This window comes from Ahaetulla prasina, chromosome 6 (assembly GCF_028640845.1).
Source record: "Ahaetulla prasina isolate Xishuangbanna chromosome 6, ASM2864084v1, whole genome shotgun sequence".
Taxonomy (NCBI): domain Eukaryota; kingdom Metazoa; phylum Chordata; class Lepidosauria; order Squamata; family Colubridae; genus Ahaetulla; species Ahaetulla prasina.
The window spans coordinates 113571169-113598593 of record NC_080544.1 but is presented as its reverse complement, the minus strand read 5'-3'; the positions used below and the strand labels follow the sequence as shown (position 1 = coordinate 113598593).

The following is a 27425-nucleotide window of genomic DNA, read 5'->3' as shown; positions in this document are numbered from 1 at the left end:
CCCCACTCCCAGTTCTGAATCCAGCCGTGCGCTCTGGAGAAACTTCTGGATTACAAAAGACCCAGAGAGTTCAGAAGAAGAAGAGCCTCCTTTGTCAGTGCAGTCTCTCCGCTTTGAAGAACGGGTCGGGTTTGCTCCGGGCTCTTTCTCCAACACCAACCCCATCCAGCCGCTGCCTCTCTCTCTCTCGGTCCAGCTGGGTCCTGCGTCTTGCAGCATCGTTGAAGCAGGATGGCTAATGGCGGTCTCCAGATGTTGGGCTTCATCCTGGCTTTCATCGGCTGGATCGGCATCGTGGTCAGCACAGCCATGCCACAGTGGAAGATCTCCTCCTACGCGGGGGACAACATTGTGACCGCCCAAGCCATCTACGAAGGCCTCTGGATGTCCTGTGTCACGCAGAGCACGGGACAGATGCAGTGCAAGGTTTATGACTCCCTTCTCAAGTTGCAAGGTAAGCGTCTGCCGGAAAACCCTTCTTGAGGCGGGGGAGAAGAAGAGGGTCTCCCTAGGCTGCCTTCACACAACACGGTTCCTGGGGGTGCTGAAGTACTCCACTTTCTGGGGTCCAATGGTACCATCCACCCATAGCTAGCCAAACAAGCCACCTTCACGCAACCTTTACAGAATGCAGAACCAGCCAAGGGTATGGATTCATCTTCAAACTTAGCGTAATCCTTTCTCAGGTGTGAACGTGTTGGGTGAACCCAAGTCCCTGGGTGGGTGGGGGGTCTCTTTAATTGAATCAAAGACCCCGATGAGGGTCTGGGGAAGATTGAGGCTGGCCGATGTTGCCTTACTTGAGTCTTTCTAACCCCATATCCTTGAGTCCAGCTCGGCTTAGATCCCTGCCGAATCTGATTAAAGAAAGTATTTGAATGTTTGCTGCCGAATTTTTTTGTAGCCAAGTTTAACTTTCCAAGTTCTGTAAAGTTTTGTAAAGTTTAAGTTTGCAAGTTTTTCAGCCATTGGCTGGAAAGATGCCAGCATCTTCACTGGTTTACGACAGCCGATCGTTAAATTTTCTGAAATGTTGTGCATTGTTTGAGCCCCTACGCCTGGTATGCCAATCAACTCTTTAGTAACCGCACAGATCTTTCTTCTTTCTTTTCTTCTTTATTACCTCCTCTTATTGGGATGATGATGATTCTGTTGCTTTGTGTGTACACTGAGAGCTTCTTCACTGGAGACAAATTCCTTGTGTCCCACTTGGCCAAATCACACTTGGTCAAATAAAGTATTGTAACTCTAATTCTTTTGGGTGAAATGCTCATCCAGATCCAATGGATTGGACTGTGTCAGTTAATCCAGCATCTGAATGAATTACCTTATTATCCGACACAGTTTTTTGCACAAGCAGGATAAATATTTAAAGCGACGACTATTAAAAACACGAGCATTTCGAAGAAATAAAGCCCACAAGCGAATTTTCTGTTTTATGTGAATCCAGCTCTTCCACAGGCGAAGGTTTTACGCAACTGGAAGAAAAGACTCTGTAATTACCTTCTTCATAATATGTGCCCAATGACGCATTCGTGTCAGGCAATAATTTTTCAGTATCAAAAGGTTTGCAGGCTGACCTGCAACGGCACGTAGGAACCGATCGATCGAGAACTTCTGTGGTCATCGACTTTGCAGAACTACCCATAGATTTGAAAATGCAACTTTTGACAATCGGGGCGACAGTTACACCTCAGATTTGAAGTTCACACTTTGCATTTATTAAATCCTTTTTTGAAAACTGGGTGCCGCTGGCAACAGCAAAGGCCAACCTGACATGATGGTGAATTGCAAAGGCACAGTGTTGTGTTGTTGTTGTTTTTCCTTCATCCGAAGATACATTCCCTGGAGTCACACACACAACTGCTAAGCTTGGTTAAAGTTTGGAATGGAGAAAGTTGTGTAAGAACCAGAAGATCTGCGTAGGGTTGAACTAGAGCAGGGGTCTCCAACCTTGGCAACTTTAAGCCTGGAGGACTTCAACTCCCAGAATTCTGGGAGTTAAAGTCTTCCAGGCTTAAAGTTGCCAAGGTTGGAGACCCCTGAACTAAAGGATTTGGTCTTTTGCAAGTGACAGAAACCCTGGAACTGTGGTTTGTGAAGCCTGATGCGTGATTCTGCCCATTGTGTGAACGTAGAAGGACCTCTTTGTTTTGTTATGCAAAATATTATTTTTCAGTCAGTGGGCACAGACCCAAAAAGATGCCAGGAGAAGTTCTTTCTTGTTATATCTTCTCCTTTTCTCACATGCCAGAGAAACAAGACGTGGTTATAAAGAAACGCACTATGTGCTTATGAGTCTCTCTGCATCTCAATGGAAATTCTCAATCATCCAGGTCACGGCTGCCCCAAAGTTGTTTTTTGTCCAAAAGGCAACTGGAGTTTCTTGGGTTTTTTCCCTTGAAAACGTTTCGCTCCTCATTTAAGAAGCTTCTTCAGAACATCAGAGTACTGAACTGAAGAAGCTTCTTGGACGACAAGCGAAACATTTTCAAGAAACAACCCAAGAAAGTCCACTTGCTTTTTTTTTGCGGAAAGAAAAGCACCTTTTGGGTTATGAAGTTATTCCCAAAAGTTAAAACTGACAGCCTCTTTCGCGTTAAGAGACTTTACTTCAAATCAGCGAAGGTGGCAGCAGGCAGGATTAGCTACCGAAACTGAATCAATCAATCAATACAAATCAATAACTTTTTTAAAAAAAGAAGAAGAAGAAGAAGAAGGGAGGGGCGGGGAGAGCAGGGAGAAAGGTCATGCTTGGATGAACTTAACTCGAAAAGGTGGGGGTCGTGAATCCGAATTTAAAATTTGAACGCTCCATTTGGAACCACGAGCCAAAGATACAAAACTCAACAAGGGGATTCAGCTAGTTTTACCCTCAAGGATGATGTCTGGGACTTGGCGGGAGTTTGGTGCTACTTTTCGGCAGTTGGAAGAGGCTGAGGAGGAAAAGCACAATGGTTATCTTTGCTTGGGGTGGGGAGAGCTGATGACTGGCTCCCCAAAACGACGCTATAGAGCCCTGCACACCAGAACAACTAGACACAAGAACAGTTTTTCCCCGAAGGCCATCACTCTGCTGAACAAATAATTCCCTCAACACTGTCAAACTATTTACTGAATCTGCACTCCTATTAATCGTCTCATAGTTCCCATCACCAATCTCTTTCCACTTATGACTGTATGACTATAACTTTGTTGCTGGCAATCCTTATGATTTATATTGATATATTGACCATCATTTGTGTTGCAGATGTTGTACCTTGATGAAGGTATCTTTTCTTTTATGTACTCCGAGAGCAGTGGTGGGATTCAGCCAGTTCGCACCACTTTGGGAGAACCGGTTGTTAACTTTCTGAGCAGTTTGGCGAACTGGTTGTTGGAAGAAATCATGAGGGCAGAGAACCGGTTGTTCAATTATTTAAATCCCACCACTGTCCGAGAGCATATATGCACCAAGACAAATTCCTTGTGTGTCCAGTCACACTTGGCCAATAAAAAATTCTATTCTATTCTATTCTATTCTATTCTATTGTATTCTATTCTATTCTATTCTATTCTATTCAAAAGGGGCAAAGGAGATTATATATTTGTTTGCGCTGAGTTCACATGAGCCATTTTCTTGGCAACTCTGAGACGGGTCTACCTCAGTGCTGGCTGGGGAATTCTGGGAACTGAAGGTCCTCACATTTTATTTGCGTATCGCCTTTATTATTTTTTACAAATGACTCAAGGAGGCAACACATCTAATATTCCTTCCTCCTCCTATTTTCCCCACACCAACAACCCTGTGAGGTAGGCTGGGCTGAGAAAGAGAAACTGGCCCCAAGTCACCCAGCTGTCTTTCATGCCTAAGGCGGGACTAGAATTCTCTGTCTCCTGGTGATTGGTCCAAAGTCACCCAGCCACCTTTCACACCTAAGGTGGGACTAGAACTCCCTGTTCCTGGTGATTGGCTTAAGTCACCCAGCTTGACTTTCATGACAAAGGTGGGACTAGAACTCACTGTCTCCTGGTGATTGGCCGAAAATCACGCAGCCGGCTTTCATGTCTAAGACAGAATTTGAATTCATGGTCTCTCGTCTGGATGGGAGTTGTAGTCCTCACCTCTTAACGTTTGAGAAACACGGGGTCAACCGATATGGGAAAGGCGGGAAAGCTTACAAATCCATCATATTTTGCCTCGTAAACGTTGAAGAGTAACGCTGAAATCAGTTCAGTTCTGAGTTTTTCACTCCCTCACTTTAAAGCAGGTTCATGGGTTTTATATTGTTTGCATTCTTTTTTTTTTCCCCCCTTCTGATGTTTCGAAATAAGCCGTGTGCAATTTTCAGTTCTTCCCCTTCTTTGAATAGCTTTGTAAAACTTGCAGAGACACCTACCTTCTTCCAGAGTGGGTTAAAAAGATAACAAATAACCAACCTACGGACCAAACTAAAATACAGGTGCTCAAATCAGACACTAGAGTTGTTTGTTGCAGTCTATTATTATTTTTTTTCCCCTTATATAATATTTTTTTTTTCTGGAGGACGCAGGATAAATGTGGCCTCGGAGGAAATTTTATTCATAAATAATCTAGGCAGCCCTGAGTAGATAGATTGGCTTGGAATTGGGATTTCTTTGCCAGGGAACGAGAGATATTGAGCAAGAAATTGTGACTGAATCAGCAAAGCTCTGATTCACGTTTGCAGCTGGATTCGATTCCGGGCTTCCTCACGTGGTGGGCTGTGTTTGTGTGTGTGTGCCGTCTTGAGTTGCAATGGATAGAAAAGCAGCGGTTTCACCAAACGGAAGGGGTGATTCCTACAATTATCATAAGCCCGGGAAGGGGACTGGAAGATCATCTAGTCCAGCCCTCCTGCCTTGCCACAAACCACGACAGGAGGTCACGGTGGCGCTTGGATTGGCGCTTCAAGTCAAAACATCGCCTACTCACAGTTTAATCACACCCGACTTGATGCTTCACTATTAAAGTCAAAACAATTGTGTGCCTCATCAGGCAGCTAGATGGTGGATTAACTCCCAGAATTCCCCGCCAGTTGGGGAATTCTGGGAGTTGGAGTCCAGCCATCTGAAAGCTGTCAAGATTGAGAAACAGTAGTTAGACTAGTCTGACCTTGGCACTTTAGACTTGTGGATTAACTCCCAGAATCCCTCAGCCAGCAAAGCTGGCTGAGGAATTCTGGGAGTTGAAGTCCACAAGTCTTAAAGTTGCCAAGGTCGGAGACCCCTGGGTTAGATTGTTAGCACCTTTCCTGTTAGTACCTTTCCGGGAAGTCGGAAGCCCAAGCTGGCTAAGTCCTGGAAAGGCACACTGCACATGCTCAGAGGCTCCCTCCTCTCTCCCTTTCTTGCTGCAACACTGAGCTTTAATACAGCTGAGAATGCTGGACTTCCTTCTCTGGTTTCCGTTTAGGAAAACCTGGACCTCTGGATTCTGAACCCCAAACTTCCTGACTGATTGGGGGGGTTGCTCCTCAAGGTGCAGCAAATGCACTCTGCGCATGGCCAGAGGCACTACTTGTGAGAGACTCAGAGAACCAACCATACTTTTGCAGAAGGTCCAGCACAGTTTTTCTGGGACTCTTGAAGAAGGGGTGGTGTGCCAGCCTGATTCATATCGACAGGAGCCTCTTTGGGCTGGGTGTCACCCCAAATTCAGTCTCAGGAAGAACCTGTCCTACACGGCTGCCCCTCCCTCATGGTACAGGCACACCCAGACAGCTCCTGTTGTTGGGATCAGCCTCAATTTGAACCCTTTTCCCAGGAGCTCCAGGATGGCGTGGCCCTCTGGAGGTATCTGATGGAGTGGAAAATACCCACCTCCCCTCCCTGTGCACTCGGCTCCCTTTTTCTCCATCCCGCTGAATTTTATTCCAATTGCATTTTTAAATTTTTTAAACTCTTTTAAAGATATCAACCTGTTAGGTTTTTAATGTTTGAATGCAGGAAGCTGCCCAGAATCGTTTGCTATGAGACAAGCAGCGAATAAGTTCTATAATTAACTAACTAACTAACTAACTAACTAAATAAATAAATAAATAATGAATAAATAAATTGAAGGACTTTATCTATTGTTTTAATGTTTTAGAGTGCATTTAGTAGTGGGTAGTGGGTAGAACAGAACGTAGAGTAGAGTAAAGTAGAGTAGAGTAGAGTAGATAGAGTAGGGTAGAGTAGAGTAGAGTAAAACAGAATAATTGAACAGAACAAAACAGAACAGAACAGAATATAGAGTAGAGTAGAGTAAAACAGAATAATAGAACAGAACAGAATTGAACAGAACAGAACAGAATATAATGTAGAGTCAAGGAGAAGGGAAGGGAAGGGAAAGGAAGAGAAGAGAAGAGAAGAGAAGAGAAGAAAAGAGAAGAGAAGAGAAGAGAAGAGAAGAGAAGAGAAGAAAAGAAAAGAGATAAAATGATCACCTGATAAACAGCACTTGGCATTTCTGTAGCTTTTCTACCCCTTTCAAAGAGGGCTATCTGGCCCCCAACCCCATGATGCAGCCTCTGGAAGAAGCCCCCAGATTGAGACGCCCCAAAACAGAGAGCGGCCCCAGCCATCCGACTCAGACCGCCTCTGCTCTTCAAATTGGTCACTTCAGCATCCTGTCCAGCTTTTTTAAATTAGAAGTATAGAATCCTAGGGCTGGAAGGGACCTTGGAGGTCTTCTAGTCCAACCTCCTGCTCAAGGCAGGAGACCCCACACCATCTGGGACAAATGGTCCAATCTTTTCTTTGAAAACTGGAATTACCTTACAAAGGTCCTTGACAGAAGACCATATTTAATGAGGTTGGTTTTAAATCCAGTGGTATTTAAAGACAGGACTAAGAAATAGGATCCGCTAGGATTTTCTGCCAGGGCCTCTTTCCCTCAAGATTTATTTTATTTTATTTTATTTTATTTTATTTTATTTTATTTTATTTTATTTTATTTTATTTTATTTTATTTTATTTTATTTTATTTTATTTTATTTTTGAAACTTATACGCCACCAACTCGCTGTTATTGTCGAAGACTCCATTGCGGTCTTTACTTTACAAGGTGAAAGTTATTTAAGTTTAATGCTTAGCTTATTTATTAAAAAAACAAAAGCAAAATCGCACAGAATTTACATTGGGGGCTGTTAAAAATCCCCCCAGTGTTCTCAACCGTCCTGATTCTCCCCAAAAGAGGCATTTCTATACCATAAAACACCAGGAACTTCAAACTCAGCAGATACCGGACAATACCCTGAACCTGGTTCCCCAAATTATCTGATTTCTGGGTTTCCTTAGTTTCCCGAACAGTCATCAGGTCGAAGGTTCCCCCAACCAGCTCAGCCAATTGGAGGAGAGAAGTTCTCCTTGGCCAACCTGTGTGAATCCATCCAGATGAGCCTCTGGTTGGGGAACAAAATGTGCCACAATCTGTCCATGTAGGAGGGAAGGAATACGCAGACTATTCTGGCAACTGGGTCAGAAAAGGCGGATGAGTGGGTAGACTGTATCGCCTTCCATCTACACCGGGACTCCCTGGGGCAGAATTGGCAGCTCTGGCTCCCAGTCAGAGACCAACCAGGAGCTCCTATGCACTCCGTTGCCCCACCCAGTCTCCACCCATCCATCCAACCCTAACCCCACCCAATCTCCGCCCCTTTTCCCCACAGCTTCTTTACTCATCGCAAGGCCCCACCCAGTCTCCGCCCCCTTTTTTCACTAGCAGGAACTTCTTTATCCATCCAATAGCCCTGCCTAGTCTTCACTTCCTTTTCAGGGTGAGGAATTCTGGGAGTTGAAGTTCCACAAGTCTTAAACTACCCAGATTGGACACCCCTGCTTCATTCGGTAAATTGCATTGTTCCGCCTAGTCTCCGCCCCTGTATAAGAGGAGGAGCTCCTCTGTCCAACTTGTGGCCACGCCCCTTTCCCCACAGCTTCTTTACTCATCGCAAGGCCCCACCCAGTCTCCGCCCCCTTTTTTCACTAGCAGGAACTTCTTTATCCATCCAATAGCCCTGCCTAGTCTTCACTTCCTTTTCAGGGTGAGGAATTCTGGGAGTTGAAGTTCCACAAGTCTTAAACTACCCAGATTGGACACCCCTGCTTCATTCGGTAAATTGCATTGTTCCGCCTAGTCTCCGCCCCTTTATAAGAGGAGGAGCTCCTCTGTCCAACCTATGGCCACGCCCCTTTCCCCCGAGAGCTCCTTGATCCATCCTATGGCCCCACCCAGTCTCCGCCCCTTTTTAAGAGAAGGAGCTCCTTTCCCCAGGCTGGCTGGGGAATTCTGGGAGTTAAAGTCCACAAGCCTTAAAGGTGCCAAGATTGGACCACCTTGCTCTGTGTTGTAAAGGCTGCCTCCATTTCTTCCGTGAGGCCTGTTGGCATTCCCCATTTGAATGGCTTTATATTAATCTGAAATTGGAAATGGGTTTAGTCAGAACCCAGCAGGAAGTATGATGGGCCGAACCTGCCCGTCACCTGAAGAGCCCTTGAGGACCACATTTGGGGTGGCATTTCTGCTTGATGAAGGATCTTCCTCTATGGCAGGGGGTCTCCAAACTTGGCAACATGAAGACCTGTGGACTTTCCTGAACAAATGCATTCCTTTAGATGTGGATCCCCATTGTGGCCTGCCTGCTCTCTTTAATCCTTTCCTCTGCAATCTCTCCACTCTAGGAGAAAAGAAATAGCTATGGCTGGCTGGCTGCCTGGGAAAATTCTGGGAGTTGAACTCCACAAGTCTTAAAATTGCCAAGTTTGGAGACTCCTGCTCTAGGGACTTCTCAGGACTTTTGGAGATGCCCAGACATATTCTGGGCTACCTCGTGGTGTGGTCTGCTTGGATCAAAGGTTTGCCACAACAAGCAGAGGAATAGCATTGGGTGGGGAATTGTGCCGGGTGTGGAAAAGACCCAGACTAGAGGGCCTTCAGCACCCCAGCTCTGCATTGCTCTGCCAAAGTTTCTCTTCCTTTGTTTTCTGCAAGAGTTGCACACTTTCATGTATGCTGTGTGAGGTTAGACAAGCCTTGGCTTGCTTCTGGGAAGCAAGGCCTCCTTCCCTTCTTCTGCAGTTCCTATCGCTGGAGTTTCAGCTCTTGCAAAGGCTCCTCAACCAGACCTCGGTTGGTTCCAAACCTCTCCTCCAGAGCCTCTGCTCCATTCCCTCTGCGTCACCTCGGAAGCCCACCTGCCTCTAGGGGTTCTTCAAAAACCCTGTTGGAGATGGAGGCCACCACGTCATTGTGGTTCTGGGCGTCTTCCTCCCGTTTGCTCATTGGAAGCACATCAAAGGTCTCTCGTGTTATGAAAGAAGAGCAGTTGAGCGTCACAAACACAGGCGCCCATTTTGGGGTATCGGTGTTCGATTGCAAAACCCATCATCCACAGAAAGGCATCGGTGGGGAAGATCAGAGAAGCCCAGGGCCCTGAGGGTTCAGTGGAAGGTGGACTTTCAAATGCACGGTTGCACCCAGAGTGGGTGGGAGCTGAGGAGCAGATACATTAAAGTCTTCTTCACCATCATCTTGAGTTTTTTTGATACCTTCCCCTTCCAGGAATACCCTGGTTCTTCAGCCAACCTGGGTAAATAACTGTGCAGTTTGGGTGCTAGTGAGATCCAGGGTTCAACAAAGAGAGAGATAGGGTATATGGGCTGAGTGAGGACTGATCGGGTTCAGATAAGGCAATCAAAACCACGGATGTACAAATATTACCTTGATTATAGTAACAAAATCTGGGACATGTGACAGAATTTCTCCCTCCCCTGCCTATACTTTCGGGACAATTAGGGAGGGTCCCTTCTGAGACGCTTTCTCCAATTACCTTCCTGTTTTTGAACTCTGGTTTAATTTATGAAGCCGTTGTCTCGTCTGCGATTCTTCCTCCTGTCCCCCAAGGTTATTCTCATAACCCATGACAAGGTCCACCTAACCTCTTTAGCCTAATCAGGCAAATTCTTAGCAGGAATCTTCACACAGTGTGCTAAACTTAGGTGGGGTAAGACATCTGCGAGAAAACCACCAAGGTCAGAGAGCACCGAGGGTCCCACCATCTCCTCCTCTCTGCAAGCGTCACTCCCTTGTAGCACTGATGATGTTACCCAGTCAGGTAATGGAACGTCTACAAGAGACCCATCAATCTCAGAGAGCACCAAGGACACGACAGCTGTCCTCCCCGTCCTCCTCTCCACAAACCCCACTCCCTTCTAGCACTGATGATGTTACCTAGATGGGTCATGAAATGTCTGCAAGAAAATGACCAAGCTCAGTGAGGACATCTCCGTTCTCCTCCTCCTCTCCCGAATCACAGACCCAACTCCCTTCTAGCACTGATGATGTTCCCTAGTTTGGGTAATGAAATGCCTGCAGGAAAACAAGCAAGCTCAGAGAGCACCCAGGACCCACCATGAACTAAGGCAGAGGTGTGGAGCATGGACATTTTCGGTAGCAGAGGGACCACTGGCCAGTTCCTTGCTACTACCAGGCCAGCCCCGTGGCTCGTGACCTATCAGTGTGTTTAAGACTTTTTGGCCCCGTACGCTTTAATCTAAACCAGGGGTCTCCAACCTTGGTCCCTTTAAGACTTGTGGACTTCAACTCCCAGAGTCCCTCAGCCAGCGAAGCCCACAAGTCTGAAAGGAACCAAGGTTGGAGACCCCTGATCTAAACTACAGTCAGCAGCAGCATCTTGCAAGAAAGCAGTTGGGACCTTAAGAACAACTTTGGGGGTTTCACGGAGCACAGACTGGGGGTGTCAGATGTTTCCCAGAATCCTTGCCTTCCTGATCTCCCCCACGGATCCCACCTCACACCCCCCCCATGCATCTAAGCAGGACCAGATGTCCAGGTGGCCATATTCATCAAGGTCGGGAAGAAAATAATCCTAAATCTGGAAATTAATTCCAAGAAGACAGATCTTCCTTTCGGGGCCTCCCAGCCTCCCACTCTGAGAGAGAGGGGCCGCTGGAATCCAGGAAATGGATGTTACTTTTGGCGCATCCAGCGGCCACCGCTGGCCGTTGGTTATTTGTCTAGCCCCCTCGGACAGCCCTCGAGCTAGTTGTGAAGTGGTAGCTGGTCCCACGGGGCAGTTTTCCGGCTGCGCCTTCTTCTCCGCCCCCGCAAAGCCGTGGAGGGCACATTCCTGACCGACGGACAGCCATCTCTTCTCCTGGCTGGCTGTTTGTGGAACCAGCTGAGAGGGTGCAGCTTTTGCAAAACGGAATGTGCGAAGGCCTCACCCTGTTCGAGTCCTCCAAAGGTTTCCAGGAACAATACGCGCTCTGGTTGGTGCCAAGAAGAGGCGGAACGATCTTGGGAAGACCATCCAGATGGAGGGAAGAACAGCAAAACCGGTCAGGGGGAGAGCAGACCACTGGCTCGGCATCACCCCAAGGTCCAACTCCCAGTAAGGGTCAGCCAGGATTACAGATTACAGATTAACAGATTTGGTAGGGACCTTGGAGGTCATCTAGTCCACCCACCACCACCCAAGCAGGAAACCCTACACCGTTTTTGACGATGGCAGTCCGGTCTCTTCTTGAAAGCCTCCAGGGATGAAGCTCCCACAACTTCCAAAGGCCACTTCTGTTCCATGGGTTGATTGTTCTCAAGTGACAGGAAATTCCTCCTCATTTCCAGGTTGAATCTCTCCTTGGTCAGTTTCCATCCATTGTTCCTTGTCTGGCCTTCAGGTGCTTTAGAAAATAGCTTGACCCCCTTCCTCCTCTCTGTGGCAGCCCCTCAAATATTGGAAGATGCTCTCCTGTCTCCCCTGGTCCTTCTCTTAGCTAGACCAGCCAGGCCCAGTTCCTGCAACCGTCCATCGTAGGTTTTAGCCTCCAGTCCCCTCATCATCCTGGTTGCTCTTCTCTGCACTCTTTCTAGAGTCTCAACATCCTCAGGGGTCCTGAGTTTTGGGACTTTGGCCCCAGTTTTTGAGATGTTCTATCTGAATTGGGGTGATGTGCTACCTGCTGAAATAAACTCTCCTTCCTTCACTAGTCATATGTGGTACTGATAGAAGGAAATTTTAGCTCAGGGTTGAACTTGGTGCTCTCTGAGCTTGGTGGTTTTCTTGCAGATGTTTCATGGCCCAATTAGGGAACATCATCAGTGATAGGAGGGGGGAGTTGAAAAGAGGAGGAGGAGGAGGAGGAGGAGGAAGAAGAAGAAGAGGAGGAGGAGGAGGAGGAGGAAGAGGAGGAGGAGGAGGAGGACTGGGGTGTCCTTTGGTAATTTTCTTGCAGACCTTTCATGGCCCAAGTAGTTAACATCATCAGTGCTAGAAAGGAGATGATCTGTGGTCACACGATCAGAATTCAGATGCTTGGCAACTGGCATGTACTTATGACTGTTGCAGAGTCACGGGGCTCAAGTGATCCCCTTTTGGGACCTTCTGACAACAAAGTCAATGGGGAAAGCCGGATTCGCTTAAGAACCATTTGACTCACTTAGCAACCGCAGGGATTTACTTAATAACGCTGGCAAGGAAGTTCATAAAATGGGGCAAAACTCACTTAACAACTGTCTTGCTTAGCAATGGATATTTTGGGCTCACTTCTGGTTGTAGGTCGAGGACGACCTGCAGGAATTGCAAGTGGCTGAAGGTGCCTTTGGTCTCGCAGTCCAGGAAAAGGAAATCGGGGCTTCAGGGGGCTTCAGGGGGCAGCCAGGAATCTCAGTTGTCTTCTTGGCTCTTCTGCGTGTTGCATATCAGAATCAGAAAAGAGCCAGAAGGGACCTTTGAGGTCTTCTAGTCCAGCCCTCTGCTCAAGCAGGAGACCCTATTCCATTTCAGACATGGCTGTCCAGCCTCAACTTCTGGTGGCAAGCAGTTCCACTGGTTAATTGTCCTCACTGTTAGGAAGTTTCTCCTTAGTTCCAGGTTGTTTCTCTCCTTGATTAGTTTCCATCCGTTGCTTCTCCTCCTGCCTTCTTTGGTGCTTTGGAAAATAATTTGACCCCCCTCTTCTTTGGGGCAGCCCCTCAAATCTTGGGAAACTGCTATCCTGTCACCCCTAATTTTTCTCTTCATTAGACTAGACATACCCAAATCCTGCAACCGTTCTTCATCTACCTAGGTGAGATTTGCACATCTGGAGCCTCTGCCCAGCCAGGCTAAGGACCTGCAGCTGATGTGGCCCTTGGAGGAAGAAGGAGGGTCCCTTGTGGCCCTCCGGGGAGTCATTGCTGCTCCTTCTGGGTGCAGGAAATCAGGCAAGGGAATCCAGACCTTCCCAACCAGCTAAATGACCCCCTCTTTGAGATAAGTATTGGGTTTGGCCTCCCAAAAGTTTTTTAAAGACAATTACTGGCTTTTTTGCACCATAATTCATTTCCTGTGTTTGTTTGTTTTTTTACAAAAAAGTAGCTAGCATTTGGGAAATTAGCTGCACTCCTTTGGGTGGGAAGAGAAATTTGGGTTTAAATAGACATGCAACTTCGCGCCTAAGAAAAACTTCCCTCTACACAATGCAGGTTGTAAAGTCACTAGGGAAATTAGTTCGTTAATTATCTTAACAACTACAGCAATTCACTTAAGAACCGATACAAGAGAGGTCATAAAACGGGGCAAATTTCACTTAACTGCCTCGCTTAGGCAAGGACTGATTGTTCTCCATTTTCCTCCTATTCTCTGTCAGATAAATTTGGATGAGAGAGGGGGACTGACCCCAAAGTCATCCAGCTGGCTTTTGTGCCTAAGGTAGGACTAGAACTCACGGTCTGCTGGTTTCTGGCCTGCTGCTAGACCAAACAACTACTAGACCAGACCACCCAGCCAAATGCTGCATTGGTTTATTGGGAAGGTGTTTAAACCCATGTTTTTCCCCTTTAAAGCAGGGGTGGGAATGATGAATTCAGCATGACTGCCTCAGGAATTCTGGGAGTTGAAGTCCCACCAGTCATCAGAGGGTCATCGTTCCCCATGTTGGCCAGGAATTCTGGGAGTTGAAGTCCCACCAGTCATACAGGGACCATTGTTCCCCACCTCTGTTTTAAGGGAAGGCGGAAGATCTGAAATGCCGGGATGGAGCTGGGCAGTGGGTTTCCCTTCCTCTGGATCAGGAGGACGTGATCAAATGTGGCTGCCCTCCAATTAAGACCTCTCCCATGCAAGACACAGGAACTGGTAGTGGTCTTGCACCTTCATGACTCTGGAATCTCCAAGGTGATCTTCTGCAGCTGAGATCAATCGTGTTGGCTTAGCTGCTGCTCCATAGACCACTTGGAGAACATGGTTGGTGGCATTTGCTCAGGAGGCATGGGGTGGGTGGTTCCCCAGGAAAGGAAATTTTCTGCTCATCTCAGTTACCAGATCCTGGGATGTCCTCTGTCCTTCTGAAGCCAGAAGTTCCTCCTCCTTCATCACCACCTCCATAATTCCTTCTCATTTTCTTTCTCTATCACCTTCTCCTCCCCCAGTTCTCCTTCTTCTCTTCTCCTTCTCCACCAGCATTTTTCCTTCTTCTTCTCCTCTACCAATTCTCTTCCTCCTTCTCCTCCTCCATCAGTTCTCCTTCTCTTCTCTTTCTCTATCATCTTCTCATTCTCCTCCACCAATTCTCCTTCTCTTTCTCCTTCTCCCTCCGCAATTCTCCTTCTCTTTCTCCTTTTCCTCCACCAGTCCTCCTCCTCCTCCTCCACCACTACCACCGGCTCTCCTTGTCCTTGTCCTTCTCCTCCTTTACCAGTTTTCCTTCTCCTTCTTCTAGTTCCTTTCTAGAATTTTAAAATGCCAAGCCTTAAAAAGAATGGTACTCAGACTAGTAATGTCTTTCAAAGTATTTTATTTTATTTTATTTTGTCACATAGTATATATAAGCATAAGCATGAAATAATTATACAATATATAAGCATATATATGAGTATGAGTATGTAATAACTATATTAATTGGATATAACGAAAGGAAACAATAGGACAGGAACGATAGGCACGTTTGTGCTCTTATGAATGTCCCTTACAGACATCTTAGGAATGGGGTGAGGTCAATAGTAGACAGTTTTTGGTTGAAGCTTTGGGGATTTTGGGAAGAGACCACAGAGTCAGGTAGTGTATTCTAAGCATTAACAACTCTGTTACTGAAGTCATATTTTCTGCAATCAAGATTGGAGCGGTTAACATTAAGCTTAAATCTGTTGTGTGCTCGTGTGTTGTTGCAATTGAAGCTGAAGTAATCTTTGACAGGAAGGACATTGTAATAGATGATTCTATGAGTTAAACTCAAGTCATGTCGAAGGCGGCGTAGTTCTAAATTTTCTAAGCTCAGGATTTCAAGTCTGGTGGCATAAGGTATTTTGCTGTATTCAGAGGAATGGAGAACTCTTCTTGTAAAATATTTCTGGACACGCTCAATTGTATTGATGTCAGAAATGTGGTATGGGTTCCAAACAGTCAAGCTGTATTCAAGAATTGGTCTAGCAAATGTTTTATATGCTCTGGTTAGTAGTGCAGTGTTTTTGGAGAAGAAGCTACACAAGATTAGGTTTATGACTCTTAAGGCCTTTTTTGCGATGTAGTTGCAGTGGGCTTTGGCACTTAGATCATTTGATATGAAAACTCCAAGATCTTTAACAGGGTATCTGCTGGAGAAAGATGGCTACTTCTGCCATGGAGTGCCGAGCATCTAATGATTCCTGGGGCAGGAACTTCTTCCTCTCCACAATCAGAAATGAGGAACAGCTTTTGAGAAAACGTTCTTGGGGGAATACCATGAAGGGCAGGAGGTGATTAAGAATGGGCGTCAGGATTCCATTCCAAAGATGACAACGATGGTGGTGATAACATTTGTTTTTCCTCTGAGAACTTCAGATGCGGATGGAGTTTGGACAAACACCACGTCCCACTGGGAACATGAAGGGCTTTCTGCATTTCTCTGATCCTGACTCTGAATTTAAATTAAAGCCAACACCCTGAACAACAAGGAGGAATCTGATGCTGTGATCTAAGGCAGCTTCTGAAGCCCCCTGGCAAACTCCACTCCACATGAGCTAAGAAGCCTTGCTCCCTGTGGAGGAAGGGGGTGTGGTGTCCAGGAATCCATAACTTCTCCTACTTTCTTTCTTTTAAGTTGCTGCTCGCCTCTTTCAACACATTTTCCCCAGGCTGGTGGCCTCTCCATTGCTGAATCTCGCACTGGTTTATTCAAAATCAGGACAGTACAATGGGGCCACAGATTTCCATTACTTAGGAAGAATAATAAGAGTTGGGAGGGACTTTGGAGGTCATCTAATCTAACCCCCTGCTCAAGCAGGAGACCCTATGCCATTTCATCCCAATCTTTTCTTAAAAGCTTCAAGTGATGCAGCACCCACAGCTTCTGAAGGCAAGCAGTTCCGCTGGTTAATTGTCCTCACTGTCAGGAAGTTTCTCCTTAGTTCTAGACTGGTATCTCTCCTTGATGAGTTTCCATTTTTTTGCTTCTTCTCCTGCCTTCTGGTGCTTTGGAGAATAGTTTGACTCCCTCTTCTTCGTGGCAGCCCCTCAAATATTGGAAGACTGCTATATCATGTCACCTGTAGTCCTTCTCTTCACTAGACTAGACATACCCAATTCCTGCAACCATTCTTCAAAAGACTTCCAAGGTCCCTTCTAGCTCTGTTATTCTGTTAATCCTCTTTGTTACTCTTCTCTGCAGTCTTTCCAGAGTCTCTAGGGGTTGGGAACTATGGCCGTTTGATGACTTGTGGACTTCAACTCCCAGAATTCCTGAGTTTGCATGGGGAACTATGGCCCTTTGATGACTTGTGGACTTCAACTCCCAGAATTCCTGAGTCAGCATGGGGTTGGGAACTATGGCCCTTTGATGACTTGTGGACTTCAACTCCCAGAATTCCTGAGTTTGCATGGGGAACTATGGCCCTTTGATGACTTGTGGACTTCAACTCCCAGAATTCCTGAGTTTGCATGGGGAACTATGGCCCTTTGATGACTTGTGGACTTCAACTCCCAGAATTCCTGAGTTTGCATGGGGAACTATGGCCCTTTGATGACTTGTGGACTTCAACTCCCAGAATTCCTGAGTTTGCATGGGGAACTATGGCCCTTTGATGACTTGTGGACTTCAACTCCCAGAATTCCTGAGTTTGCATGGGGAACTATGGCCCTTTGATGACTTGTGGACTTCAACTCCCAGAATTCCTGAGTCAGCATGGGGTTGGGAACTATGGCCCTTTGATGACTTGTGGACTTCAACTCCCAGAATTCCTGAGTCAACATGGAAAACTTATCAGTGTATGAGAGTTCATGAATTGGAATAGACATAGTAACAGGTCATCCAATGGGGAACTAATGGAGTTCCTTTTATACATGAATCCTGATGAATTCTTTTCTTGTATGCTGGTTGGATTGCTGCAAACTCTAATAGAACTATGGTTCTTTGATGACTTGTGGACTTCAGCTCCCAGAATTCCTGAGCCAGCCATGCCTAGTTCCCCTAGTTCTGGCTCAGGAATTCTGGGAGCTGAAGTCCACAAGTCATAAAGGGCCTATCGTTCCCCAACCATGGATTAGACCTACGTGAGAGGCTGAAAGTAGGTGTGGACCAGAAATTCTCCTTTTTTTTCCTCCAGAGAAGAAATTTGGGGTGTGAACAGCACCTCCCTGATCTTCCAGGGTTGGGCTGCATTAAGACTTGAAAGTGAGAGACCACCAGAGAAGCTGCACAACCATGCCAGAAAAAGTCCTTTCCTGCTGTTTTCCACCAGGAAAACCGGACGGATGAAGCTCGCAAAAAAAATGAAGCCAAACAACACAACGTCAACAACCAAAAAGTGCAAAGCCATGAAGGGGGTGGGTGCAGAGACCCTTTGCTTTCCTTTTGACGGTCTGCAGGTGCCTTTAATTGTGTTTTTTGTTTGACTGCCTTCTGGGAAGATCAGTGAAAGTACAGAAAGAGCTGGTTGAGAATTTGCACCCATCTGAAGCTCCCAAATTCAGGTGAAAACAAGAGAGGGTTAATCATTGGCTTGCCTAGATACAGGCAGTCCTTGATTTACAATTGAGTCCAAAATTCATATTGCTAAGTGAAACCGTTCTTAAGTGAGTTTTGCTCCATTTTACAATCTTTGTTGCCATAGTTGTTAAGCAATTCACTGCCATTGTTAAGTTAGTGACACGGTCGTTAAGCAAACCCAGCTTCCCCCATTGAGTTTGCTTGTTCAGGAGGTGGCAGAAGGGGATCACGTGACCCCAGGGGACACTGCAACTGTCATAAGTACATGCCAGTTGCCAAGCCTCTGAATTTGGATCCTGTCACCAAGGGGATGCTGCAAAGGTTAAGTGTGAAAAACAGTCATAAGTCACTTTTTCCAGTGCATGTAACTTTGAATGGTCACTAAATGAACTGTTGCAAATCGAGGACTACCTGTATGGAAATTTGCAGCGCATTGTGGTCGATTCTGAAGATCTGGGCCCGTTGCTGGCTGTGGAAGCAATAACAGGGGCAATGAACATGAAACCTTTATATAACTTCCTTCAAAATTATCAGGATATGATCACTGCACCACAATGCCAAGCACAAAACTGCCTGGGTCTTCTGAACCAGTTTCAAGATTGCCAGTTCGGTGGTTCTTTCGCTTTAAAGCAACTTTGGCTTTTTGGGCAGCGGCCAAAAAAGCCAACACAGCTCTGGGCTGCATAAACAGAGGGATAGAATCAAGATCACGTGAAGTGTTAATACCACTTTATAATGCCTTGGTAAGGCCACACTTGGAATATTGCATCCAGTTTTGGTCTCCACGATGTAAAAAAGATGCTGAGACTCTAGAAAGAGTGCAGAGAAGAGCAACAAAGATGATTAGGGGACTGGAGGATAAAACATATGAAGAACGGTTGCAGGAACTGGGTATGTCTAGTAGTTTAATGAAAAGAAGGACTAGGGGTGACATGATTACCTCCCATCGTCCGGTGCGTCCAGTCCGCTCTCACAGAGAGGGCCTCCTTAGGGTGCCGTCGGCCAAAGAATGTCGGCTGGCAGCCCCCGGGGAAGGGCATTCTCTGTGGGGGCTCCGGCCTTTTGGAACGATCTGCCGGTGGGATCCGTCTTCTGCCTGATCTCGGACCTTTAAGCGCGAGCTTAAGACCTTCTTTTTTCACCAAGCGGGGCTGGCCTGATTGATTTTAATACTGTGGGTTTTTAGTGGGCTTTTAAATAGGGGTTTTATTCTATTTTGTAATGTTCTTACTTAATATTTTTAACATAGAGCAATCGAATTAGATTTTTAAACTGGATATTGTATTTTAAATTTTTTTGGATTATTGGTGGTTTTATTTGCTGTACACCACCCTGAGTCTTCGGAGAAGGGCGGTATAAAAATTTGAAAAATAAATAAATAAATAAATAAATAAATAAATGATAGTATCTTCCAATATTTGAGGGGCTGCCCACAAAGAAGAGGGGGTCAAGCTATGCTCCAAAGCCCCTGAAGGCAGGACAAGAAGCAACCGATGGAAATGCATCAAGGAAAGAAGCAACTTAGAGCTAAGGAGAAATTTCCTAACAATGAGGACAATCAACCAGTGGAACGGCTCCTCTCCAGAAGTTGTGGGTGCTCCATCACGGGAAGGTTTTCAAGAAGAGACTGGAGAGCCATTTGTCTGAAATGGTCTAGGATCTCCTGCCTGAGAGCAGGGAGGTCATCTAGTCCAGGGGTCTCCAACCTTGGTCCCTTTAAGACTTGTGGACTTCAACTCCCAGTTCTCTTCCAACTCTGTTATTCTGTCTCCATGCTTGCTTAACATGCAGCAGAGTTACAATGACGGAAAACATTGTCGCTCATAAGCGTTTTCAGCTTAGCGGGTTTTGCAAAAGTAATCCTTGAGTTCGGCATCTCAGCAACCATAGGGACTTCTAAATATCTTCCAGTGGTTGATTGGCTACCCACTAATGACGGTATCTCCTGCTCAGAACTGACGGCCCAATGGTTGCCTGTTCCCTGAGCACATGAAGTCTCACCTTGGGGACCCATCTCTTGTAGCCCCTTCAGGTTGAACGAGAGGAGAAAGAGCCGCCAAACTCATGAGAGATTATTTAATCTCACAAGGGATAATCCTGAAGAATGAAGAATATGTGAGGTCCTTGGTGCTCCCTGGGCTTGGTTGCTTTCTTGAACATGTTCAATCATCACCCAGCTAGGTAACATCATCAGGACTAGTAGGGAGGGGTTTAGTGAAGTGGAAGAAGGAGGGAGGAGGAGGAGGAGGAGGAAGAAGAAGAAGAAGAAGAAGAAGAAGAAGAAGAAGAAGAAGAAGAAGAAGAAGAAGAAGAAGAAGAAGAAGAAGAAGAAGAAGAAGAAGAAGAAGAAGACTAAGACTGTGGGGTCTGTGATGCTCTTTGAACTTGGAGGTTTTCTTCCAAATGTTTCATGACCCATCTAGGCAACATCATCAGTGCTAGAAGGGGAATGGGTTTTGCAGAGAGGAGGAGGAGGAGGAGGAGGAGGAGGAAGAGGAGGAGGAGGAGGAGGAGGAGGAGGAGGAGGAGGAGGAGGAAGAAGAAGAAGAAGAAGAAGAAGAAGAAGAAGAAGAAGAAGAAGAAGAAGAAGAAGAAGAAGAAGAAGAAGAAGAAGAAGAAGAAGAAGAAGAAGAAGACAATGACTGTGGGGTCCTTGGTATTTTCTGACCTTGGCTGTTTCCGTGCAAATGTTTCATTACCAAATTAGGTAGCATCATCAGTGCTAGAAGGGTGTGGAGTTTGCTCTCTATTTATATACATTATAACCCCACTCCCTAGTAGCATGATGATATTACCTAGTATGGTAATGAAATATCTGCAAGGAAACAACCAAGCTCAAAGAGCACCGAGGAACGACATGAAGAAATAAACCCTTTGGTGGCCTAATACGGTTACCACGATGCGTTAAAACAAATCTGTAGATTATCCCATCCTAGATAAGGGATCATCCCAGGAGTCCTTTAAGGAAAGGGATTCGATTTAATAGTAAAAAAAAAGGGGGGGGGGCAGGTATGGTCCTATCTAAAGGTGCCCTAGTAGAACACGATTAAATAAGTTTCTTTCAGCCTGAACGTCTGTAGAGATTCTCCATCATCCAAGTCCTGGTTGTCCCAAAGGTGCTTTTTCTGGAGGCAATTGGACTTTCTTGTTTTTTCTTTTGAAGACATTACACTTCTCATCCCAGAAGCTTCTTCAGCTCTGGATGGTGGGACTGTATGGAAGGATTTATATTCAGCTGGTCATTTGCATCCTTTGAGAGGGTCCTTGAGGCCACTCTGTTTCTGTCCTCAGGGTCACCTGAGTGGTGCAAAGGGTTCCTGTAGTCTGCAAGTTTTTTTTCCCTCTGGAAATCCATTCCTATTCCCACCCCATTCCAAGGGTCTTCATCCCAAATTGTGTAGCTAAAAGTCTGTAGAGATTCTCAGCCATCCAAGTCATGGAGGTAACTGGACTTTCTTGTCTTTTCTTTTGAAGATGTTTTGCTTCTCATCCAAGAAGCTTTTTCAGCTCTGACATAGAATCCTTCCATTCCCCGCTATCCTGTCAGAGCTGAAGAAGCTTCTTGGATGAGAAGCAAAACATCTTCAAAAGAAAAGACAAGAAATCCAGTTACCTCCATGACCTGGATGGCTGAGAATCTCTACAGACTTTTAGCTGTGCAATTTGGGATGAAGACCCTTGGAATGGGGTGGGAATAGGAATGGATTTCCAGAGGAGGGGAAAATTGCAGACTACAGGAACCGGAAGTGCCACTCAGGTGACCCTGAGGACATCCCTCCTCCCACCCCATTCCAAGGGTCTTCATCCCAAATTGTACCACTAAAAGTCTGTAGAGATTCTCAGCCATCCAGGTCCTGGTTGTCCCAAAGGTGCTTTTTCCAGGAGGCAACTGGACTTCCTTGCTTTTCTTTGAAAATGTTTCACTTCTCATCCAAGAAACCTTTTCAGCTCTGACTGCATGGTGGGGAACGGAAGGCTTTATTAGCCTGGGATATTAGAAATAGCTTCCCATCAGATCACGCTGTGGGTCCCTCAGTCCATGTGGATGTAAAACTGAGTCCTTCCTCTCTTTTTCAGGCAGTTTACAAGCGACCCGTGCCTTGATGGTGTCCAGCATCCTTTTGGGTCTCATTGGATCTTTTGTCGCCATGATTGGCATGAAATGCATGAAGTGCTTGGAAGACGATGAGGTGAAGAAGTCAAGGATGGCCATTCTCGGAGGTGTCATCTTCCTCATTTCAGGTGAAGAACATCTGTCTTCTTTAAATCCATGGCTAGGGACCAGGGTTTACCTTGGCCCTTGGGTTATTTTGTGGTCTTGCAAAAAGACTTCGGTATGGAAGCCACCAGAGATGTGCCGGTAGGTTGGATTCCTGGGAAAGAGTGATACACATGGAAAATCAACCATCTGTAGGATCTGGGTGGAGAGGAGGAGCCTAGTCTGAGATCAGCCTTGCTGAAGTTAAGGCCGCTGGGTGGACAGTGGCTGAGTTGGAGATGACTTGAGAATCCCAACGTCTCATCTGAAATCCAAGAGAGAAGACAACTGGGTGTAAATCTGATCAATGAATGGTCTGACCAAGACACAAACAGGGGAAGTCCTATTTTGCAATGCAAGTCATTGTCCAACCTTCCTCAAAGAAGGTTCCTCCAGTTCCAGTAAACAATGGAATAGGGTCTACAGAGTTGTGATATCTCCATCTCTGGAGGCTTTGAAGAAGAGGCTGGATGACCTCTTCTCATGATGGCTTCATTGGTTTCATTGCACGTTGCAGAAGGTTGGGTGAGATGAGTGCTTCTCAAGGGTTGTCAACTTGAAGATGGGGAATTGTGGGAGTTGAAGTCCACCCATCTTCAAATTGCCAGTCCTGAGACATACTCTACGTCAGGGGTCTCCAACCATGGCATGAAAGTTCGAGACCCCTGCTATATGTGTCCCAAACTATTATTTTGTTATTCTAGATGTATTGAACTTCAGTTCTCATATCACATCCAACACATCTGGAAGGGACCAACTTGAGGAAAGCTGGTCTGAGTTGGTGTCACAAGCAGCTACTCTCACTGGCTGACTACAAGCAGTCTTTCCTTCTTGGAAGTTGTTGACTTCACAATACCTCTCCCTTCTCTCCTTCCTTCCTGTAGGCTTTGCCGCCTTAGTGGCTACCTCCTGGTATGGCAACCTTGTTGCACAGGACTTTTTCAACCCCTACACACCCGTCAACACCAGGTAAGTCAGATCTCAATGAAACTCTTGACCCAACTCATGGGGTGGGGCAGAAAGATCTCCACTGAAATTTGGATTCATGGTTGACCCTCTGCTGATGGAATAACAGAGTTGGAAGGGACCTTGGAAGTCTTCTAGTCCAGCTCCCTGCTCAAGCAGGTGACCCTATACTATTCTGGACCAACAGCTGTCCATCCCTTCTTAAAACCCTCCAGTGACGGAGCACCCATAACTTCTGGAGGCAAGTTGTTCCACTGATTGATTGGCAGGAAATTCCTCCTTAAATCCAGGTTGCTTCCCTCCTTGATTAGTTTCCATCCATTGCTTCTTGTCCTGCCCTCTGGTGCTTTGGAGAAAGGTGGACCCCCCTCTTCTTTGGGGCAGCCCCTCAAATAATAGAACATTGCTATCGTACCATCCCTAGTCCTTCTCATCATTAGACTTCATTAGATCATCCTTTTGCTAGTCTCAACGTCTTTTTCATATCACGATGACTAAAACTGGATGCAATCAACATTCCAGGTGTGCTCTTCCTAAGGTTTTGTAAAGAGGTACTAGTATATACTTCATGTGATTTTGATGAACGTATCTTTTCTTTTATGTACACTGAGAGCAGATGCACCAAGACAAATTCCTTGTGTGTCCAATCACACTTGGCCAATAAAGAATTCTATTCTATTCTATTCTATTCTATTCTATTCTATTCTCCACGTTACATTTCACGATGTTGGGTAGGGCCCATTGTTCAAGTCTGTCGAGATCTTTTTGGATCCTGAGCTTGTCTTCTGGGACGTTGGCTATTCTTGCCAGCTTGGTGTCATCTGCAAATTTGATGAGTTCCTCTTCTATTCCCTCATCTAAGTCATCTCATCTAAGTCATTGATGAAGATGTTGAAGAGCCCTGGGCCTAAGATGGAGCCATGGAGTGTCCCACTGCTTTCTTCTCTCCATGTGGATGTGATACCATTAAGGACTACTCGTTGAGTGTGGTTTGTCAGCCAGTTGCAAATCTATCTGGCGGTGATGCAATCTATTCCACATTTTTCTAGCTTACCGAGAAGTAGTCTACTATGCCGAATGCCTTACTGAACTCTTAAGTATATCATGTTCACAGCATTTCGCTGGTCTACTAATTTAGTCACTTTGTCAAAGAATGAAATCAGATTGGTTTGGCATGATCTGTTTTTAACCCACCCGTTCTGGCTTCCAAAAAAGACTTGGATTTCTCCTTGTCCCCCTGCCTGGGCCACCTGCTCCAATCTGTGCTGCTGCCATTGGCTGGAGAAAGTCTAAAATGAATTTCCAAGGAGGCATCTGAGCAATCTGTTCTCTTGCGAGGCTCTGTGCTCTCCACGGCCCTTTTACAGCTCAGCAATGTTCCCCAGGCCTTATGTGCGCCCTGGGAAAGGCCCGTGCCAGTAGGAGAGTTTATGCAATTCCATCCTCACTTCAGAATCTCATCAGGGCTTCCGTGTTAAACCTCGCCACTTCAAGGAAGGCAGGCAAGAGGCGCATGCTGAAACCTGTGGGTCATGTGCGCGGCATCTGGGAACCAGCCAAAGGATATGAATGAGGAAACAGCAGATTCTAAAGCCATGTCAGAAACACAGGCAGGAAGGGAGGAAGGAAGGAAGGAAGGAAATAGAAAAGAAGGAAGGGGAGACAGAGAGAGAGGGAGATAGAGAAGGGGAAATTGGGAGGGAGGGAGCGATAAGGGGAAATTTGGAGGGAGGGTGGAAGGAGGAAGGATAGATGGAAGGAAATAGAAAAGAAAGAAGGAGGGAGAGAAGGGGGAAATAGGGAGGAAGGGAGGAGAGGGAGATAAGGGGAAAATTGGGAGGGAGAGATAAGGGGCAATTGGGAGGGAGGGTGGAAGGAAGGAAATAGGAAAGAAGGAAGGAGAGAGAGAAGGGGGAAATAGGGAGGAAGGGAGGAAGGAAGGAGAGGGAGAGAAGGGGGAAATTGGGAGGGAGGGTGGAAGGAAGGAAGGAAGGAATGAAATAGGAAAGAAGGAAGGAGAAAGAGAAGGGGGTCATTACTGGGAGAAAGATCTAAGGTAGCGTTTCTCAATTTTGCCCACTTTAAGACGGGTGGACTTTATAGGGTTTCCTGCTTGAGCAGGGGGCTGGATTAACAGAATAACAGAGTACAGAATAACAGAGTTAGAAGGGACCTTGGAGGTCTTCTAGTCCAACTCTTGCTCAAGCAGGAGACCCTTCCATTTCAGACAAATGCTTGTGCAATCGTTTCTTAAAAACCTCCAGTGATGGAGCACCCAAAAGTTCTGGTGGCAAGCTGTTCCGCTGGGCAATTGTTCTCACTGTTAAGAAACTTCTTAATTCCAGGTTGCTTCTATTCTTGATTAGTTTCTATCCATTCCATTGCTTCTTGTCCTGCCTTCAGGTGCCTTGGAGAATAGCTTGACCCCCTCCTTTCTGTGGCAGCCCCTCAAATATTAGAAGACTGCTATCCTGTCTCCCCTGGTCCTTCTCTTCATTAGACCAGTCAGGTCCAGTTCCTGCAACTGTTCATTGTATAGTTTAGCTTCCAGTCCCTTCATCATCTTGGTTGCTCTTCTCTGCACTCTTTCTAGAGTCTCAACCTCTTTTTTATAATATGGTGACCAAAACTGGATGCAGAATTCCAAGTGTGGCCTTACTAAGGCCTTATAAAGCAGTATTAACATTTCAAGTGATCTTGATTCTATCCTTCTGTTATTGCAGCCTAGGATTGCGTTGGCCTTTTTGGCAGCGGCCAAACAACGCTGGCTCATATTTAAGTGATTGTCCACTAGGATTGTCCAAGATCTCTCTCATAGAAGACCTCCAAGGTCTCTTCCAACTCCGTTATTTTGTTATTTTGAGTGTCCCCAAATAAAGAACTGAACTCTTGATGGATTGTTCCACCTCATTCTTGGACTTCGACTGACCATCTCTTTCCTCCTCAGGTTTGAATTCGGCCAGGCGCTTTTCATCGGCTGGGCAGCCTCCTCCCTGAGCATCTTGGGCGGGGCCTTCCTCTGCTGCTGGTGCCCCAGGCAAGAGACCTCCTACCCCCCAACTCGGCCGTACCCCAAGTGTGTCCCCTCCACCGGGAAGGATTACGTATAATACGACGGGGAAGGATGACATGAGACGCTAGCATCAAACGACCCCAAGGGACATTGCTTTACTCCTCTCCTACACTCAGCAGAGCAAGCCTGCTCTGGCACACCGCCTTCACCCACCCCTCATAAGTGAACTGTGCCTCTTTGTACCCCTGCACCCATTTGTGTTCATGGCCAGATCCTGCTCTCATCCCCGATAGGAAAACTGAGGAAAGGATTCACCCAGAAATCAAACATGCATACGTAGGGAATACCACCTTCTCTTGGTGAGAGGACCGACAAGGCAGCCATTCCCTTTTCGGACCCTTCTTCACTCTCTTAAGGATGGACAGTCTTCTTCTCTCTCTTTGAAACGTTGCCATAGAGTTCTCTCGAAGGGCCAGAAGACGGGAGGGTCTCCAAGCAGATGGAGGGGCCAATCCCCCAGAGAAAAGTCTGCTTGAAGAACTTACAAGTAGTCCTTGACTTACAACCACCACTGAGGCCAAAACGTCTCTTGCTAACCGAGTCGGTGGTTCAGTGAGTTTTGCCCCATTTTGCGACCTTACTTGCCACCGCTGTTAAGCGAATCGCTGCATCTCTTAAGCTCATCCCACGGCTGGGAAGTGAATGTGGCGTCCCCGTGGACTTTGCTTGTCAGAAAGTCACAAAGGGGGAGTCACGTGGGCACTGCCACCGTCATAAATACGAGTTAGTTGCCAAGTGTCTGAATTTTGATCCCACGAAGATGGGGATCAAAACTGCAGCGGTCTTAAGTGCAAAAGGCAGCCGTAAGTCGCTTTTTTTTAAAGTGCTGTCATAATGCGGGGCAGTCGCTAAATGAACTGCCGTAAGTTGAGGACTATCTGTATTCTGTGCACAAATGTGCTGGAGGTTCCCTCCCTCCCCATAGACCCCCAAACAGACAGAAGTGTGAGGAATAGAGCACAGGGCTACGCAGACCAACATCAGCCTGGGTGGGGTTCTGCATTGTTAAATTTAAGGACCCCTCCTCCCTGCTCAATCCAACAGCCTGCATGGCGTCCCTGCTCAGGCTTCCATGCCAAACTTTGGACAAATTTCAGCAATTCCCCCACCGCCCTTTTCAGTACCCACCTGCCCCCCTCACCCGCTCCTTGTTTCTATCTGTAATTCTTTTCCACAGCAACTGGTTTAA

The 27425-nt window shown here is 46.3% G+C and overlaps 1 protein-coding gene across 1 annotated transcript; it reads left to right on the top strand.

The window, feature by feature from the left end:
- On the top strand, window positions 1–27425 carry CLDN1 (claudin 1). Its single transcript, XM_058188946.1, has 4 exons — window positions 1–454; window positions 22017–22181; window positions 23082–23166; window positions 26111–27425. The coding sequence occupies exons 1-4, from the start codon at window positions 232–234 to the stop codon at window positions 26271–26273; spliced, it is 636 nt and encodes a 211-aa protein (XP_058044929.1). The 5' UTR covers window positions 1–231; the 3' UTR covers window positions 26274–27425.